This window comes from Prenolepis imparis, unplaced genomic scaffold (assembly GCF_030444845.1).
Source record: "Prenolepis imparis isolate NDT839.2.m4 unplaced genomic scaffold, iyPreImpa1.0 SCAF_8, whole genome shotgun sequence".
Lineage (NCBI taxonomy): Eukaryota > Metazoa > Arthropoda > Insecta > Hymenoptera > Formicidae > Prenolepis > Prenolepis imparis.
The window spans coordinates 1,364,895-1,384,419 of NW_028141166.1; the positions used below are offsets into that span (position 1 = coordinate 1,364,895).

Below are 19,525 nucleotides of genomic sequence, written 5' to 3' on the forward strand. Positions count from 1 at the left end.
TTGCCGCGCCGATGCTTTGTTCGGACGCGTCAGTAAACAAAGCGAGTTCCGCGTTTGTCCTTGGGTGCCTCAGAAGTGCGGCTTCGGCCAAACCTTCCCTCGATGACTCGAATGCTCGTTGAGTCTGCGGCGTCCACGATATCGGTGTCTTGCCCTTGATGTTATCTCGAAGGAGGTCATTGAGCGGCGCCAAACTCTCGGCAGCTTTAGGCAAGAATCTTCGGTAGAAATTCACCATGCCTAAGTACCTTCGCAGCTCCCTCGCTGTCCTCGGCATCTGACACGCGAGGATTGCCTCCACTCGCGCCGGCAGCGGTCGTGTCCCTTCGTCGGAAACTTCGTATCCGAGGAATTCTACTCTCCGTTGTCCGAACACGCACTTCGCGGGGTTGATAATCACCCCGTATTCTCGCAGACGCTCGAACAATGTCCGCAGGTGCTCGTGGTGTTCTTCCTCCGATGATGACGCGACGAGGATGTCATCGATGTACGCGTAGCAAAATTCAAAATCGCGCAAAACCTCATCGATGAACCGCTGAAACGTCTGCGCCGCGTTGCGTAATCCAAACGACATGTATGGAAATTCATACATGCCGAACGGCGTGGTGATAGCCGTCTTCGGGATGTCCTCTTCCGCTACCGGGATCTGGTGATATGCTCGCACCAGGTCCAGCGTGGTAAAAACTTTCCTACCGCCGAGGGCCTGCGCGAAATCCTGGATATGTCGCACCGGGTAACGATCCGGGACCGTTCGTGCGTTCAGCGCCCTGTAGTCTCCGCAGGGTCGCCATTCTTCATCCCTTTTTGGCACCATGTGTAAGGGAGCCGACCAACTACTCCTCGAAGGTCGCGCGATTCCGGCTTCCACCATTCTCCTAAATTCCTTCTTCGCGGCCGCCAATCGATCCGGAGCGAGTCTCCGCGGCCTGCACGCGACAGGCGGTTCCGGCGTCGTCTCTATATGATGTCGCGTCGTGTGGATCGTTTCTCTTGGACGCCCGTCTGGCCTCGCGATGTCCGCGTACCGCTCCAACAGCCGGTGATACGACGTCTCTCCCGTGACCGCTTTCACGCAGGGTGCATCGCATCGGATGCATCGTCCGCGCGCGGTCAAACTCGTCACCTGGTCGACGAGACGGGAACCTCGCAGATCGACGAGGAGTCCATAGTGCGCGAGAAAATCCGCGCCGATTATAGGTCGCGAGACATCCGCGATCACGAACCGCCACGAAAACGCCCGTCGTAAACCAAAATTTAAATTCAAAGTTTCTGTTCCGTACGTAAAAATCGGTGTGCCGTTCGCGGCCGAAAGTTCGTAGGTTGACCTCTGTCGTGGTCCTCGCGTCATCCCCCGAGGATACACGCAGAGATCAGCGCCCGTGTCAATTAAAAAATTTACTTTAGTCTTCGCGTCGGTCACGAACAGGCGACGCGCACCGTGGCCCGAGTCGCTCGCCGCCACTAGCGACCGGCCCCCGCGTTTCCCGGCTGCTGCATCGAGCAGGGCGGCCTGCATTGTCGCGCACTCGATCCGAATTTCCAGTGATACCAGCAAATTCCACTGGCCGGCGGATCACGGCTTCCTGATCGCGCTCGCGAGCGCGAACGCGAGCGTTGGCGCGAACGCGGACGACGTCGATCGTCATCGCGATCTTCTCTAAAGCGATCACTTCCGATCGCCTCGATCGACTTCCGTATGGCCGTCAACTGCTCCGCCATCTCCTGTTGCATCACCAGTCGCATCTGCGTCATTCGCAGCTCCATTTTCGTCTCCAGGGAAACCGGGTCGCACGCGCTCCGATCCTGAGGAGCGACGAATCTCGTCGTCTCCGCCACCTGGAATACCGGCGCCCGGGAAGCCTCCACGATTGCGTCCGCGATATCCGCCAGTTGCTCGGGCGTATCTGCCGTGCGCGTAATTAAATGCGGCTGAAGGTGAGCCGGCAATCGACTCAACCAGATCGTCCGCAACACCTGGTCGCCAACCACGTTCCCGGCGAGACCGCGAAGATGTCTCAGAAACTGCGACGGTTTCCGATCGCCGATTTCTTCGTGCTCGAGGAGCCTCCGGGTCTTATGCTCCTGCGACAAATTAAGTCGCTTAACGAGTTCGGCCTTAAGAGTCTCGTACGCGCGCTCCGGGGGCGGATCCATAATTATATCGCGCACTTCGGTAGTATAACGCGGTCCGAGGGCGGTCAACGCGTACCCGAACTTCGTCGCGTCGACCGTAATCCCGGCGGCTTGGAAACTCCGGTCGACGATGTTAAACCATAGCTCCGGATCCGTCGGCGTAAACTCCGGCATTCGCATGCCCACTCGACTCACCTCGGGGACAGGTAAAAAATACCCCGGTGGTTGCTCCGCCCTGGCCGGCTGCATCGCGATCAGGTGCGAATTCGGCGCTTGAATCCTCGGCTGCTCGAATGCCCGCGTCTCCGGCTCCACGCGCGGAATAGCGTCTTCGCCGTCCCGCATCACAGGCATGTCACTTTTTATGCACACACTCGACACCCGATCGCGAAATTGTTCTCTTCGCGTATACCCGATCACGTCGGGGTCACCACTTTGGGATTATAATTTCGTGTCAATGCACGGCTGCAGGAGTGTTATATGAGTGTGAAAAGAATCGAGCCTTCAAATATGTGTATAATGTGTTATAATTTCCGACTTTGAATTCGATACAGAATTTCTTTGTTCGCACGTCCGCACGCAACAACTGTAGGTAGCCGACCGTCCCGAACGAGCGTTACATTTTCCTATTCTCTCCGGTCTTACGACCTTCGAGAATCTTCGCGAATAATCCGTGTTTTTAACTCGCCTGTGTTATTAAATTTTGAGTCTAGATTATCGTCTTTGTCTCTCTGTCTCGTCTGTTGTGTTTTCTACCTGTTTATTTCGTCTCGCGTCTCGCTTATTGTTTTTGTCTCGTGTATGTATTTATATGTTAACCGTGGGGAATATGTGCCGATATAATCGCCACATTTTAAACATCACAGTCGCGCAAATAAACCGACGATCTGGCAGGCGATGCAAACATATTCCGAGACAGCTTTATCGCAAAAGTAACAGAATATATACAGAACTAGAGAAGTATACAGATCAACTCACAAAATTCAACTGTAACTCATCATATTCTAAGAAGTTAAACTAGTCGACAGTTCTCAAAACGAAACCAACACTTGGAAAGACTAATAAAATTTTAGAAGAAAGACTAACAACGATAAGCAATTCTAAACAATTCTCGGCTGACAGATCGTCGTTACGCGATATCTGTCTAAGATAAGATCGAGAGGTAATAAACATATCAATCACACTTGATAGCAACAAATTCTCCATTGGTCGAAACATAAGGGCCTAAACAGAGCCCTGACCAATCACGACAATTGTAAAATTAAAAGAGACGCCTCCGGGACTTAAAGGGCGTCATTGAAAAATTTCCTATTCGTCAGGAAATGTTAATAAACGAATGGAGAGGAGGAGCAAGAAGGTTTATATACCCGCGATATCCCTCGAGAGAGCAGATTTTACTCCGAACTTTCGAGCGCAGTTTGCCGTGCACAAGCTCGTATTTAGACTCTTCGGACTTTTATACACTTTCAATTTCGAAATCCGGTTTCAACTCAAATTCCGACGTTCGTTAGAGTGCAAGTGAAAGAACATAGTGCAAGTCCGGAAGACCACACAACCAGACTAGAACCCAGCAGCCATTATTAACAACGCACTCCACTAACAATAAGTCAAGACATGTATAACAAAAAGAGAAAAACATAAAGTAAAATCATCACCCCGTATCGAAATAATTCTTGGATTCAAGATAAAGCCATCTTCTTTATCTCCTTTTGCGCATGTCCTATCCTATCCAACCTTAAACCTTTCTCTCCCTCTCTCTCTTTTACCCCGAAAATCACTCAGGATCTCCCGTGATAACGGCGAGATTCATGATTTCACTCGTTCCAAAAATCACTCAGGATCTCCCGTGATAACGGTGAGATCCGTGATTTTGTCCATCCCGAAAAATTACTCAGGATCTCCCGTGATAACGGCGAGATTCGTGATTTCACTTGTTCCAAGAATCACTCAGGATCTCCCGTGATAACGGCGAGATTCGTGATTTCGTCCATCCCGAAAAATCACTCAGGATCTCCCGTGATAATGGCGAGATTCGTGATTTCACCCGTTCCAAAAATCACTCAGGATCTCCCGTGATAACGGCAAGATCCGTGATTTCGTCCATCCCAAAGAATCACTCAGGATCTCCCGTGATAACGGCGAGATTCGTGATTTCACCCGTTCCAAAAATCACTCAGGATCTCCCGTGATAACGGAAAGATTCGTGATACCGTTTCCCATACCTTTCCCCTACTCAACATTATCCAGTCTCTCTCTTTCTCTCTCTCTCTCTCTCTCTCTCTCTCTCTCTCTCTCTCTCTCTCTCTAAAATTATACAAGCGCAAAGAATAAGAAATATAATTAATAACGACAGAATGGAAAGAGAATAGTATTGCAAGAATTATTTCGAAATTGCATTCCATCGCCTCGATCGATATTTCTTATCGTTCGTCATTCTTAGTGGACGACTTAAGTAAGCGGACTTCGAGAGCTGGAGCAAAACGTGCGCGAAATCGTCGGAATCGACGCCTGAGGCAAGAAGTGGCTCGGGCTACGGCCGACTCATTCCCGGACGATAGTTCAACCCAGGAACTATTAGAGCGCTTAATTACAGAACATATTAATATAATTAATAAACACAGCGGAAATAGGAACCCTGACACTCCCCATGACCCTCTGATTTCCTCTCCAGAGCCACCGCGCATTCCATCTCCTGCACCTCAGAACCACCCTCCCCCTCCTTGTCTCGATCATTCTCCCCACTTAATATAGAGTGTGACGAAGGTTGCACTTGTCAAGAGGTAGTAGAAATCCCCTTTATTTATAACGAGGCCTACTCCTTTTTCAGGAAACACATCGGGCGAATTCCATTCCAACACGAAGATGAATGTTATAGATGACTCCTCTCTAATTTCCCTATACTAGATCTCCCTCTCCCAGAAGGTGTTTACACCTGCAGGTCAGACGATCCCGATGAAGAACAGTTTTACAAAATTGTAACGGGAATTCTCCCCGGTACCCTCATCCCTATGTTTACCTCTATCCATCCCTACCCTATCGGATTCCCCGCCGATATCCTCCGCGCCTTCCTTCCCCCCTCCACCGTCGAAATTACCGAACTCTCATAAACTCGCACTCTCTCACACACGCACACACATGGACACAAATTTTATATATCTATTATCGTTTTAAATTATTGTAACAACCAATCGGGATTCTAAAATTTAAACAATAACTGTTTCCCCTCTCTGCCCCGATTAAAGACCTCCGTATCTATGTATCACTCGCGATCCATACACACACACTCACTCATACATAGGAGCATCTATTTTTTTTCTCCGACTAAGAGAGCTACACTATTAGAATAAATAATAATAATAATAATAATAACGTATAAGTATAATGATTCTTATGAATCTAATTCTTCTTTTCTCGTTCTTTAAGAGTAAAAATTAATTAATTGTTTTAATATGATGCCTAATACTCTTTAATTAATAGACCCGATCTCGTTACTTCCATTCCCGTAATCCAAGATCGCACAAGGTCCCATCCCGAGCAAAAGAGATTAGATTCTCTTGCCGAAAAGGGACCACCGAGCGAACGGCCCTTTAAATGGAGTAAGAGCGACCTTCCTGATCGTTGACCTATTTGGGCCTAAGCACGTTCGTTCGGGTCGAACAGACGGATAGTCTGCCGTCATTCGAAATAAGTTTAGTTGCATCCTTCCTTTCGACTCTTCCTTCCGTGAGTCTGGACGTAACACATTTTTAATTATAATAAATATATATATTGTTTTTGCAGTATTACAAGGATATATAAAATCTAATTTTAGTAGCGTTTATAATAACAAATTAAATAAAAAAATTCGCTGTGGATCAATCACAGATAGTATAATAAAGTTGGAGATTCACATTATAAATTTTGTACATAACGATTACTTTAAATATGATATACAGAAAGGAGACAAAATTGAAGTTATAGGAATAATGAGCAATACAGGTACGTATAAGTATTTAATTATATTATCGCTTTAATATAAGATCATGTCCTATTGCAAAAATTAAACAACGTTACACATAGTTACTATTACGATAAGTAATAAAAAGTTACACGCACAAGTGTAGATATTATAAACATATCTGTATATACATGTGTGTGTGTGTGTGTATGTATTCATTGTATACATATACTAAAAAGTCGAAAACAAGCTTTTATATATAATTTACAAAAATGTAATGTAATTGTAAACAAATTTATAATTTTATATATTTTTCTACTTTATTATAGAACCTCCATATTTAATAGTAAATTCAATAAAAGATATAGGTAAGATTGATGGGCATATTCTATGCTAGAATTATTGAAAGGAGTACATACTCCAATAAAAAGAAAAATTAATGAAGATGAATCAGTAAATGAAAATTGGCTTCCGGTTCCGGAGTGAGAGTGTGTGACAGGTGTGAGAGTCTGTGGTCAGAGTTCTACGGAAAAAGGTGGTTGGAAGGAGAGGAGTGAAGAGAGGTGTGTACGGGTGATAGAGAGCAGAAGTGGAGTGAAAGAAAGAAAGGGAGGGCGGTGAGTAGTGATAGTTGGGACAGGATAGGAGGAAGAAAGTAAAGGAGGTTAGGTTGTGACCGGTCTTTAGAGAGTAACGCGTGATACGTATCACTCACCAGTCCCCAGGTTGCAACGCTTTCGCCAAGTTTCATCGGTCGCCAGGTATTTTAACCAGTGGAAATACCAAGGTTTGGTTGTTTGGAAAGTAACGATGGACAACTTTGGCCAAAGATCCTTCTTCGAGCCAATTTCCCTATTTCCTCGATTTAGACTTCCTTCTTTTTCTGTTTCAGGTCGCCGTTGGACATCGATGCACCGCCCGTAGGATCCGGATTCATCGACAGGACAACCATTCACAAGGATGGTCAACTCAACCGATTAGGATTGGGTAAGTATCACAGGTAAGTAACACTTGATTTTTATTGTCACTAATACGTTATATATATTTAATGAAATTATGATTTATTACAGGGAATCTCAATTAAATTAACTCGCGCTGTTTTACTATGGCAGGTAATAACGCGGTTACAATTCTCGCACTTATATCACGTCACGTTTCGTTACAAGTTATTTCGCGTTCGCGTCAACGAGCTTGAACGTGTTTTTTCTACGCGGTACGAGGGTGTGAGCGGAAACCCCCATCGCCGAGCGATCCTTACGCGTCGGGATTCGGTGAGACTCTCGCTCTCGAGTCTTCGGATCGCCGCTTCTTATACTATGTCTCCCCACTACTGGGTCACCGGCCAATCCGTGTCCTCCGCGCTGGCAGTCGTTCAGCGCCAATAGCGCGTCAGGCGTCTCGTTATGGTCCGCGCTCGCCGCTTGGTAGTCACCTAGTTATCCCCACCACGCTCGCGCTAGCCAATCATATCATTTCCCTTTTCGCGTTCTTAGCGGACGCTTCGCGTATATTATAATGCTTAAAACTAACTGTACATATATATTTACATAGTTACACACTTCAATCATTCATTCCTTGAACATAATGCTGATAAATTAATATTGTTAATTGACTACAAACCGTGATTATTTTTCACAACTAAAAATAACGTCAATTAATAATTCTAATAAAACTAAAAATAAATAGCATCTGTCTGCTTGTTTTAAATTATAAAATAATTTCCAATCAGTGTCTTTATTCTTCAACACCTGTTTATGATTGATTTTTCATTACGTTAACTCAAATTAATTTCCTAACTGAATTAATGATTGGAATGTGTTTTAAATATTTATAGGGTTACATCATTAGAGTTTTATAACGATTCGTCAACTTTCGTTTATTGACCTCGCACTGATCATACGGATCGTTCTCTAATTCTTTCCTTTTTATTTTGTTTTCATATATTCTATTTTCTTCCAACGTTACAACGTTCCAACGTTACAAACTTATTCTAATTATTAAAAGATTATTATTAATTATATTACGAACCTCTGTTCGTACGCTCTATCGTGCGTATATTATAATTAATGTTTCAACTCAAAATAACTCTAGGATTTATCTTTCCTTTTGATTCTAAATCAAAATTAATTATTCCTTTTGCGCTCTTATTATTTCAATTAACTTTTGCTCTTGCACATTCTATAATTATAATCTTATCAAACCTAAAGTTTGCTAAACAAAATAAAAACAACTTATTCTTTTATTCAAAAACTCTATCTTTAAATATTTATATTATTTTACATTTTAACTTTATTTAACTTTTTATTCCTTTCCCAATTATAATTTTAATTATAATTCTTTTTTCCTTTTAAACTCTATAACTTATTATTTTAAATAAACTTATAACTAACTATATACATTTCTCTCTTTTTATTTACAGGTACCTTGGCTTCACTCCTTGGAAGATCCAGGTCTCGGCTCTGCTGCTGAAACGGGAATATTCGAGCGCCTGTCGGTCGCAAGGTGAGAGAAAGGCACGAGGCGTGGAAGGTGCAGAGAGAGTAGAGAGTGTAGACGGGTGGTGCGGAAGGTGAGAAGGCATAGAGTATAGGCAGTGGAGAAGGAAGAGTCGAGTGGGTGGGACGGAACGGTAGAGCACGGACAAAGAGTAGAGAAGATAGCCCGGGGTAAGAGAGAGTAGGACGCGGAGAAAAGAAGGGTGACGAGAAGAAAGAAAAGGCGGCAATGGAAGTAGAGGAATTGGTGAAGGTAGGAGACGGGGGAGAAGTCGTGGAGGCGGAAAAGAAAAAGGTGGGGAGGCCAAGGAGGATAGAGGAGTTAGGGAAGGAAAGGAGAGGGAGTACGGGGAGCACGGGGTGTATGGAGGATTTTTTCAAAAGGAAAAGGGATGTGTTAGGAGAGGAAGGAAAGGATAGTGAAGAGGGGGAATTGAGGAGATACAAAAAAAACGGAGAAATTACAGGAGGAGGGGAAGGAAGATATAGGCAACTTGATTAGAGGAATGGAAGAAAGAATAACGAATAAGATTAGTGAAATGATCAGAGAGGAGATGTTGAGACTGGAAATATGTTAAAGGGAAAAAGAGTGGAAAAAGGAAAAAGAGGAGATGGGAAAAAGGATTCAAAACTTAGAAAAGAGGGTAACGGAGATGGAAAATGAAAAAGGCAAGGGGGTGGAAGGGGGAGGAGGAGTAATGAATGAAAGGGGGATGGAGGGGAGTAGGGGATTGAAGGAGACAATGGTAGTTAAGATGATAGGATGGGATAGGAAGATGGAAATGAAGGAGAGGGAGGAAAGGAGGAATAATATTGTTATTCGTAGATTAGAAGGGGGAACGGGGGAGACGAGGGAAAAGGTGGAAAAAGTGTTAGAGGAGATCGGAGTGAAACCTGAGATAGAGTGGACTAGAAAGGTGGGAGGAAAGGATAGGGGGAAATGGAAACGGTGGTGGTAAAGTTAGGAAGTATTGAGCAGAAGAGACAGGTAGTGGAGAGGAAGAAAGGATTAAGAGGGAAGGCGGTAAGGATTGAGGACGATTTAACTTGGGAGGAGAGGAAAATAAAATAGAAGCTGGGGGAATTGCAGACGAGAAAAGGAAGAAGGGGAATAGAGTGTGGACAGGATATGGGAAAATTAGAATAAATGAATGTTGGTAGAGATGGGATGAAGGGGAAGGTAGGCTTAGGAACTGGAAGGAAGAGGTAAGAGAGGGGAGTGAAGAGAAGGGGGAAGAAGAGGACCGGAAGAGAGAAAAGGAATAAGGAAGTGTAGAGAGGAGAGGAAGGGAATAAGATGGGAGGAAGGAGCAAGGGAGAGAAGAGAGGGAGGGAGAGGTGGAGGGAAGGGAAAGCTGGAGGAAAAAGGAGATGGAGGTGGATGGAAGGTAGGATTTTGGAATGTGGCAGGGATAAAGAATAAGGGGAAGCAATTTTGGAGAGAAGTGGAAAAATTGGATGTGGTGGTGATGATTGAAACATGGGTAGACAGGAAGAGTTGGGAAGGGGTAAAAAGCAGGATGCCGAGAGGATATAGATGGGAGAAGCAGTGGGCGAAAAGAAAGAATAGAAAAGGGAGACCGATGGGAGGAATAATTATTGGGATAAGGAAAGAGAAGGGGGTAACAAAGATAATTGGGGTAGAGGAGAAGGAAGAAGGGGTGATGGCAGTAGAAGTAAGGATGGGGGAGGAAAGATGAAGGATAATTGGAGCATTTGTGAACGGAGACATGGAGAAAAAGTTGGAAACAATGAGGGAATGATTTGAAGAGCAGAGGGAGGACAGATGGACAATGATAGGAGGGGATTTCAATGCGAGGACAGGTAGCTTAGGGGGAAGAAAAGAGGGCGGCGAAGGGGAGGAGGATGAAAGAAAGTCGAAGGATAAAAAGAGGAATGCGGATGGAAGGAAATTAATAGAAGAGTTAGAGAAAGTAGGATGGGTGATACTAAATGGAAACACAAATAGGGATGAGGAAGGAGAGTTTACTTATACGGGGGGGAGAGGAGAATCGGTGATCGATTATGTGATAGGGGAAGAGAGAATGAGAGATAGAGTGGTAAGGATGGAAGTAGGAGATAGCGTGGAGTCAGACCATCATCCGCTAATAGTGAAGATAGAGAGGAAAGGGGATAGGACGGTGAGGGGAGAACGGAGAAGGGAGGGAGAGAGAGGGGGAAGATGGACAGGAAGGGGAGGAGAGAGGATTAGGGACATGATAGAATGGGATGATAGCGAGGATAAAGAGATAAATGAGAAGATAAAGATAAAGGTGGAGAGAATTGACGAAGAGCTAAAGAAAGGGGCAAAGGAAAGAGAGGGAGGAAAAGGAGAGGCTGGTGGGATGAAGAGTGTGAGGGGAAAAGGAAAGAGGTGAGGAAAGTTCTAAGGGATTGGAGAAGGATAGGAGGGGGGGTAGAGAGGTATAGGAAAGAAAGAGCGGAATATAAATTGATATGTAGAAGGAAAAAGGAAGAGGAAAATGAAGAATGGATAAAGGAAGCGAAAGGAACAAAGACAGAAGGGGAGGTGTGGAGAATAGTGAACAGGGAAAGGAAAAGGTGGAAGGGAATAAATGAGGAGATAGAGGAGAAGGAATGGAGGGAATATTTTATGAGATTGTTGGGAGGTGTGGAAGATAGGGTATTAAAGGGGCGGAAGGGAGGGAGAAAGGAGGACGAAGAGGAGGAAATAGGGAGGGGAGAGATAAAGAAGGCGGTGGAGAAGCTGAAGAAGGGAAAAGCGGCAGGGGCAGATGGAGTGCCGAATGAGGTATGGAGGTTTGGTGGGGAAAGGATAGAGGAATGGATAGGGAGACTGCAATAGGATATGGAGGGGAGAAGGATGGCCGGACCAATGGAAGGAGGGAATTATAGTGCCATTGGTGAAAAAGGGAACGGGGGATAAGGTAGAGGAGTATAGGGGAGTGACGTTGATGCCGACACTGTATAAGGTGTATGTAGGAATTTTAACAGAAAGGCTAAAAGAGGAGGTGGAGCAGAAGGGAATGATCCCACCGAGTCAGACGGGCTTTAGAAAGGGGATGGGGGTTGTAGATAATATATATGTCTTGAACTATCTGGTGAATAAGCAAATAGGGAGGAAAGGGGGATTAGTGGTGGCTACGTTTATAGACTTAAAGGCGGCGTTTGACCCCGGTGGATAGGGAGGTACTAATGGAGGCTATGAGGGAAAGAGGGGTTAGGGAAGGAGTCAGGAATAGGATTGAGGTGTATAAAGAAACAAGGAGCAGAGTGAGGGTAGGGAAGACGATGGGAGAGCGTTTTTGGACGGCTAGAGGGGTGAGACAAGGGTGCCCTATGAGCTCATCTTTTTAATATGGTATTGGTGGACCTGGAGGAAGTGTTAAGGAAGGGAGGATGGGGGGAGTGAAATTGGGGGAAGAAAAAGTGTATTGTCTGGCGTACGCGGATGATATGGTTCTGCTAGCGGAGAATGAGGAGGGAATGAGTCATATGTTATGGAAGCTAGAGGGATATTTGGATAGGAAGAAGCTGGAAAGAAATGTAGGAAAAACGAAGGTAATGAGGTTTAGAAAGGGAGGGGAGAGGATGAAAAGTGTGAAATGGAGATGGAAGGAGAAAAAGATGGAGGAGGTGAAAGAGTTTACGTACTTGGGATATATAATAAGTTAATGAGGAACGGAGGACAGGAGGCTCACGTAAGAGAAAGAGTTAGGAAGGCAGGGGCGGTGATAAGGCAGGTTTGGGGGATAGGGAAAAGGAGGTTTGCAGGAGATTAGGAAAGAAGTATTTGGTTGTGTGAAAGGCTGGTAGGGACGGTAATGGAGTTCGGGGCAGAAATATGGGGTTGGAAAGAAAGAAGGGAAGTGGAAGCGATGCAAGAAAGATGGATAAGGTGGACGTTAGGAGTGGATTGGTGTACGCCGGGATACATGGTGAGGGAGGAGATAGGGAAGGATAAGTTTAGAATAGGAGCAGGAAAGAGAGCAGTAGGGTACGAAAGGAAACTGGAAGAGGGGAGAGGAGGAATTTTGGCGAAAAAATGCTTCGAAGAAATGAAAAAAGGATATGCGAAGGAAGGGATTTATCAAAGTGGGAAGAAGAAAGGAAAGAGTTTTTTGAAAGCAGGGGAAAAGGAGTGAGGGAGATGGAGGAAAGGAGAGGGAGAGAAGAGGAGGTGTATGAAGGGTGGGAGCAAAGAGATAAGGAATTGCAAAGGGAGGAGAGATGGGAAAAGATTAGGGAGTCGAGTTATAATAGATGGTATAAGGAGATAAAGGAAGAGGGAGTGCCAAGGTACTTAAGGAAAGGATGGGGGAAAAGTAGATGGAGAAGCGTGACCAGGTTTAGGCTGAACAATGAGATGAGAGGAGCGAGATACTGGGAAGAAGAAGAAAAGAAGGTGTGTAGGATATGTGGGGGAGGAGAAGAGAAGTGGGAGCATGTGTTGGGGGAATGTATGGGGGGATGGGATAGGAAACTGGTGGGAGAAAATGAGGGAGATTTTAGAACAAGGGGGGAAAGGGGAATGGTGGATGAGGGAGCTTGAGGAGAAAAGGGAAGGAAGAGGGGAAGGGGAGGAAGAAGGGTAGAGGAGGAGGATGGAAGGGTGGAAGGATGATTGGTGAATGAAGAGAATGTGTGTTGGAACTGGAAGTCGAAGCGAGGCGGTAGTCAGGAGGCAGAGCTCTCTCTCTCGATGGTTTAGTTAGGGTAGTTTATAAGTTAGGAAGATAAGTTAGTTAAGTTGATAAGTTAAGTATAGAATTAAGGACAATGTAAAAAGCGTTGCCACCGGCGATTGTAAATTTGTGTGAGAGGTTCGGGCACGCTCCTCGAAAAAGCGCCTTCAATCCCCAAGGGGAAGAATAAATATATACATAGATACATACAGTAAATGAAAATTTACTAGTAAATGAAAATTTATTTTTGTTTTCTATTTTATAAATCAACTATAATAAAAATAGACATTTAAATAGAATGAAAATATTATATAATATATTAATATAATAGATATTTACGGAATACATATTTTAAATATGGAAAAATATATATGTTTGTGTTTGCAGAATAAAAAAATATGTAATAATGGAATTTAAATAAACAGAACGCAATCTAAATAAACAGAATAGAATCTAAATAAAAGAATTTAATAAAAAAAAAATTGTGGAAAAGAAGAAAGAAGTTATTACTATTTTATTCAAATTTATTGTTAAATGTTATTAAAAAAGTTAACTTTAATGTTATAAGTTTAATGTTATAACTTTAATGTTATTAGATTTGTTGTTTATTGTTTACTGTTTAAATTTTTGTTTAATTTAAAATAATGTTAAATATTTATTTTATTTATTTTATATGTAGAATCTTAAGGCTCCTTGTTCCTCGCCGCGACCATGTTGAATTATGACGTCAGAAGCGAGAAAATACACGCTGAAAATTTTTGCGTGCCATTTTTAGATAAAAAGATATTTTGATGAAATACAACTTTAGATGGCTTCAGCATACTTTTAAAATAGTCCGAAAACTATCCTTTTCCCTTCATAACCAATTAACAGCTGTAAATGACTGTAACATGAAGCTCAGTTCGTCTGGTCTTTGCACATACGTTGTCATTCCGCAAGACAACGTCTGATGTTTCAATTATTTTACGGTAATTGATTGACTGTCAAGGGAAAAAAATAATTTTCGGACAATTTTAAAAGTGTGCTAAAACAATCTAAAGATATTGTGTTGAAACACAATATCTTTTTATCAAAAAATGGCACGCAAAAATTTTCAGCGTGTATTTTCTCGGTTCTGACGTCATAATCCAACATGATCGCGGCAAGGACCAAAGAGCCTTAATAATTTAATAAATGTATAATAATTAAAAGTTACTATAATTATTGTGGTTCTTTGTATACGTATATCAGAACACAAATACACATACACGGTAATGTCTCGCGCCAAGTTTAATAAGCGTAGCTTTGCGTAGCGACCGCGAGGCATGCCGTGTATCTATACGCGAGTCGGACAGTTGATGAGAGTATCATATATTTCAGATACGCAATAACGGCTGAAGCGATCGAGTTCTTACTACGTTCCATCGATAGATTGAGTTCAAATTATATAATAAAAGTGCCTTTATTTTTTCTCTATGTGCTTTATAAACGGAGATATTATAATGTAAAGTTTGTTTTTATAAAAAATTGATTCAAGTTTTGGTCGCCATCGACCTTCTCAATACGCATGTACCAGAAAATGTCCAGTTCGAACATTCATTGCAAGACAGCGTTGATGTCGCTCCATGAATGATGTCATTAGGTTATTAGTTTTGACACATAGGTTTAGTTTTAATGTAGGTTAATTCATTATTATGTTTGATTAATTCATTAATCAATTGATTGAAAGAAAGTAAAAGAAACTTGTAATTATGTATAAAAAAAATAATTGTGTATAATACAAAAGTTAAACGTGAATAAAAATTAATACTGTAAAGAAGGGATATTTTTAGAGGATGGTCAGGATCTGAAAGGGAGAATGTGGAGAAGCTCGCTCTGAACGTGGGGATAACAAAAGAAACACGTGCTAAAATGGAAGACGTGTATTTAGAAAGCACGTCTGTGCTGTATGACTCTTGTACAAAGACTGACTCGAACATCCGCCTTCTTCATCATCTCTCGTGCTCACGTGATCGGGACAACCAATCACGGCCGCGCGTAGTAATATCCGACATGCCCGGCGCGAGGTTACTTCCGTAAGGTTGGCGCGCGCTACTGACGAGCGCCCTTGCACGCATGCGCATATACCAATGAGCGAGTGCCGAGTCTTACAATACTAAATAAAAAATAACGTAAAAAAGGTCAGTAAGAATTTGATAATTCATAGCACAATTACAAATGCTATAAGCTATTCTCTTTATATTATTTATTATATTATTAGCTTTCATTCATTTTCTTATTTTATATCAACAACTATATGTACATGTACTTATGAAGAAATAATAGAGTGATAGATATAAAAGAAATATAAATTGCTTTCTTGTCATGCTACCATCCTACTATTTCTTCACAAGTATATAATTGTTGATATAAAATAAGGAATTGAATAAAAGCTAATAATATAATAAATAACGTAAAGAGGAAAGTTAAATAATATGCATTTTTGATAGAGATTCAAGTTTTTATTTTATATCAACAATAACATACTTATGAAGAAGAATTAGGAAGATGGTAGCGCAATAAGAAAGTAATTATTATAAGAGCATGGTACGTAACAGAAAAATTATTATTATAAAAGAAATATAATTTATCACATATAATATGTAGTATTGCATATTACATGTATGTAGTATAGTATAGTAGTGTAAAATCCTGTTATTTCTTTTAAATCTACAGTTTGCAATACTATACTATATACATATGATATGCGATAACATATATATGTGATTTTCTTTTATAACAACCTTTCTTGTTACGCTTCTATCATACTATTTCTTCATAAGTTTATAATTATTGACATAAAATAAGGAAGTGAATAAAAGCTAATAATATATAATAAATAAAATGTAAATTAAAAAATTATAAATAATATATACATTTTTGATAGCTCAAAGCACTCATAATAGTGATATCCATAAAAAAAACTTACCTTTTTTAAAAAAGGTAAAAAAAAAGATAAAAAATTTTTGAGCTACTGGCGAAAAGAGGATTCAAATATTTTCGACTTTTTAAGACTATTTTTCGATTTTTTTTCAATTTTTTTTTCAAAAATCGCATTTTTTGATGTTTTACACAACTCTAATTTAAAAAATAAGTCTTTACAAAATTAACGGGCACTTATTTTAAAGTTATAAGGGTTTTAAGGGTCAGGAAAAAAGAAAATTCCAATATTTTTTTATTTTCTATCATATTGGAATTTTCGTTTTTCTTAACCCTTTAATACTTCGAAATGAATGCCTATTAATTTTGTAAATACTTATTTTTTAAATCAGAGTGGTGTAAAACACCAAAAAGTGCGATTTTTGAAAAAAAATTGAAAAAAATTTCGAAAAATAGTTTTAAAAAATCTAAAATATTTGAATCCCCTCTTCGCCAGTAGCTCAAAAATTTTGTTTTTAAGTCTAGAATAATATACATTTTCTTGAAAAAAATCGAAGGGGTCTCATTGAGGAAAAAAATATAAACATCAAGAATTTTTAAAGGCTCCTTCTATATTAAATATAAATTGAGTATTACATAGGCTATAGGAGCATGTACGCGGATTTCGGTGCGTTGATTCCAACGAAAATTAAGTTTTCGTTGGAATCAAATAATTGTGCACGGGGCACGAATATTGCTTGGTACACTGCCAAGACTTTTTTCGGAATAATCTCTACTAGAGATTTTTAATTCCAATTATCCCCTCTGACTCCCCTACAGAAATATAGGCGAGAAAAATATTGGTCCGAAAGTCGCTGAATCGGGAATCGAACCCGAGTCTTTCACTTGCCGAGCGACTGCTCTTACCTCTAAGCTATTCAGACCCTTCGAAACAATACTTCTCTCCTTCGCCTTTGAATAACTATTTGTGAACGTCTTTTTTCAGCCGGCGTAAACTAAACATTAAGAATTTTTAAAGGTTCCTTCTATATTAAATATAAATTGAGTATTATATAGGCTATAGAAGCACGTACGCGGATTCCGGTGAGTTGATTCCAACGAAAATTAAGTTTTCGTTGGAATCAAATAATTGTGCACGGGGCACGAATATTGTTTGGTACACTGCCAAGACTTTTTTCGGAATAATCTCTACTAGAGATTTTTAATTCCGATTATCCCCTCTGATCCCCTCTAGTAGAGATTATTCTGAAAAAAGTCTTGGCAGTGTATCAAGCAATATTCGTGCCCCGTGCACCATTATTTAATTCCAACGAAAACTTAATTTTTGTTGGAATCAACGCACCGAAATCCGCGTACGTGCTCCTATAGCCTATGTAATACTCAATTTATAAAAAAATATAATTTTGGTTAAAATTGATTAAAACATTATTACATTTTTTTAAAAATTATTTAAATATTTTTTTCGAAAAGTACATTCAAAGTCAAAAAAAATGACCACCTTATCAATGACAATATTTTTATTTTTCTTTAAGTTATAAATATTTAAAATTTTCGAAAATTGTTAAAATCAATTTTTTTTAAATGTGTAACTTGGAAATCGATAAAGATAAAAATCTAAAAAAATTCATAGAAGCTACTTTCAATGGATACAAAAACATAAAAAAAATGAAGCAAATAAAAAATGGTCGGGGAAAAAAATCGTTGATTTGGCGAATGCCCCATATATATCAGCAAAGCATTCTATATATAAACTCAATTTTTTAACGCATATTTTAAATTCTTAATTCGCAATAAATAAGAATGTCTTATGAAATATAAAACATTTTTTATAAATATTAACTTTAAATTATACAATAAATTCTTTAAATATCGCTAGTAAATTAATCAAAGGATCAATATTGAAAATAATCGACCAAACTACCACAAATTTTTTACACTTTATTAAAAGTTACGACGTTTCGACCATATGGTTGTGGTCCTTTTCAAGTATACACTAAAATAATACAATTGAAAATTAAACTTATAAATCTAAACGGTTTAAAGATAGTAATATGCATAGAATAAGTTGGATATAAAAAGAGTACATACGTTATAAATGTGAATCTTAGACAAGCATGTTCAAATAAAAGATTCGCTCACACATGTTGTCAATATTAAAGGCGAGAACGTTAAGTCAGTAAGAAACCTTGTCAATAACTAACAATATTAGAAAACTTATTACACGACCTTTATTATTTTATCATAAATATTATTTAAGCTCTCAGTGTCCTTTTGAAGATTAATTGTATTCTTAAATTTTTTGATGTAGAACATTTCCGCAATTTCTCTTTTACGCACATGTTTCTCATTATGTAATATATTGAGTTTAGTCCAATCAAATTCATGTCCATAATTTATTTTGTGTTTACTTATAACAGAGTGATTTGTTTCATGTAATTTAATATTTTTAAAATGTTCGTTCGTACGAGTCCTTAAATGTCTTTTAGTTTGTCCAATATATGATGCATTACAATCTAATTTGTATACCACATTCGTTCGGTCATCTTTATGTAAATTGTCTTTGCCGCGTTTTATTAACATATTTAGTTTTTTATTAATTTTATAAACGACGTTCAAACCAACTCCACGTAAAACTCGACATAAATCTTGACTCGTATCTTTAACATATGGGAGTGACAGAAAGGATGTCCTATCGAATTTCCCTTGGTTCAAATCTATATCGTTATTGTGATTGCGATTTTTTAAAAAATTAATTCTTTTTTGTATGTGTCGTTTAATAATGTGTTTGGGGAAACAATTGTTAAGTAAAATATCGTATACTAAATCAATATTACTATGGTGGAATCTATCATGTGATAATAAAATTGCATGATCTACAAGATTATAAATAGTATTGATCTTATATTTTAGAGGATGGTTGGAGAAAAAGTTAATATATCTTCCAGACGAAGTAGGTTTCCTGTACCAATTAGTAATAAGTATATTATCCACGCGAGTGATCGTTGTATTTAGAAAACTGATGGATGAATCAACCTCGATTTCATACGTGAACTTCAGGCGTTGGTGGTAATTATTGAAAGTCGCTAATATCTCACTCAATTTTTTACGCGGTACAATGGCGAATATATCGTCTACATATCTATAATATATAGGTACCATGAAACTTAACGACTCTAAACATTGTGTCTCAAGATCATCCATTACCATATCAGCGAGGATAGGTGATAGGGGGGAACCCATTGGTGTGCCGAAAATTTGTTCAAAAAACTGACCATTGAAAATAAAACTGGTTGAATCTAAGACTAATTCTATTGCGTATAGGAACTGAGTTAAACTGAAATCTGTGTTCTTAGTAATATCGTCCCAACGTTTTTTTAATAGCATTTAACACTAAT

General features: G+C 40.1%; 1 protein-coding gene across 1 annotated transcript; it reads right to left on the reverse strand.

Annotated features, from left to right (window-relative positions):
- Nucleotides 1–1,230: 1,230 nt before the first annotated feature.
- On the reverse strand, nt 1,231–2,542 carry LOC145939982 (uncharacterized). The gene has a single exon (XM_083044706.1). It carries the CDS (start codon nt 2,485–2,487, stop codon nt 1,462–1,464), a length of 1,026 nt encoding a protein of 341 aa, XP_082900832.1. The 5' UTR covers nt 2,488–2,542; the 3' UTR covers nt 1,231–1,461.
- Between the last annotated feature and the right edge of the window lie 16,983 nt (nt 2,543–19,525).

What these genes read in the sequence shown, in the direction of transcription:
- LOC145939982 (XM_083044706.1), bottom strand. Translation starts at nt 2,487, where the DNA reads ATGCCTGTGATGCGGGACGGCGAAGACGCTATTCCGCGCGTGGAGCCG.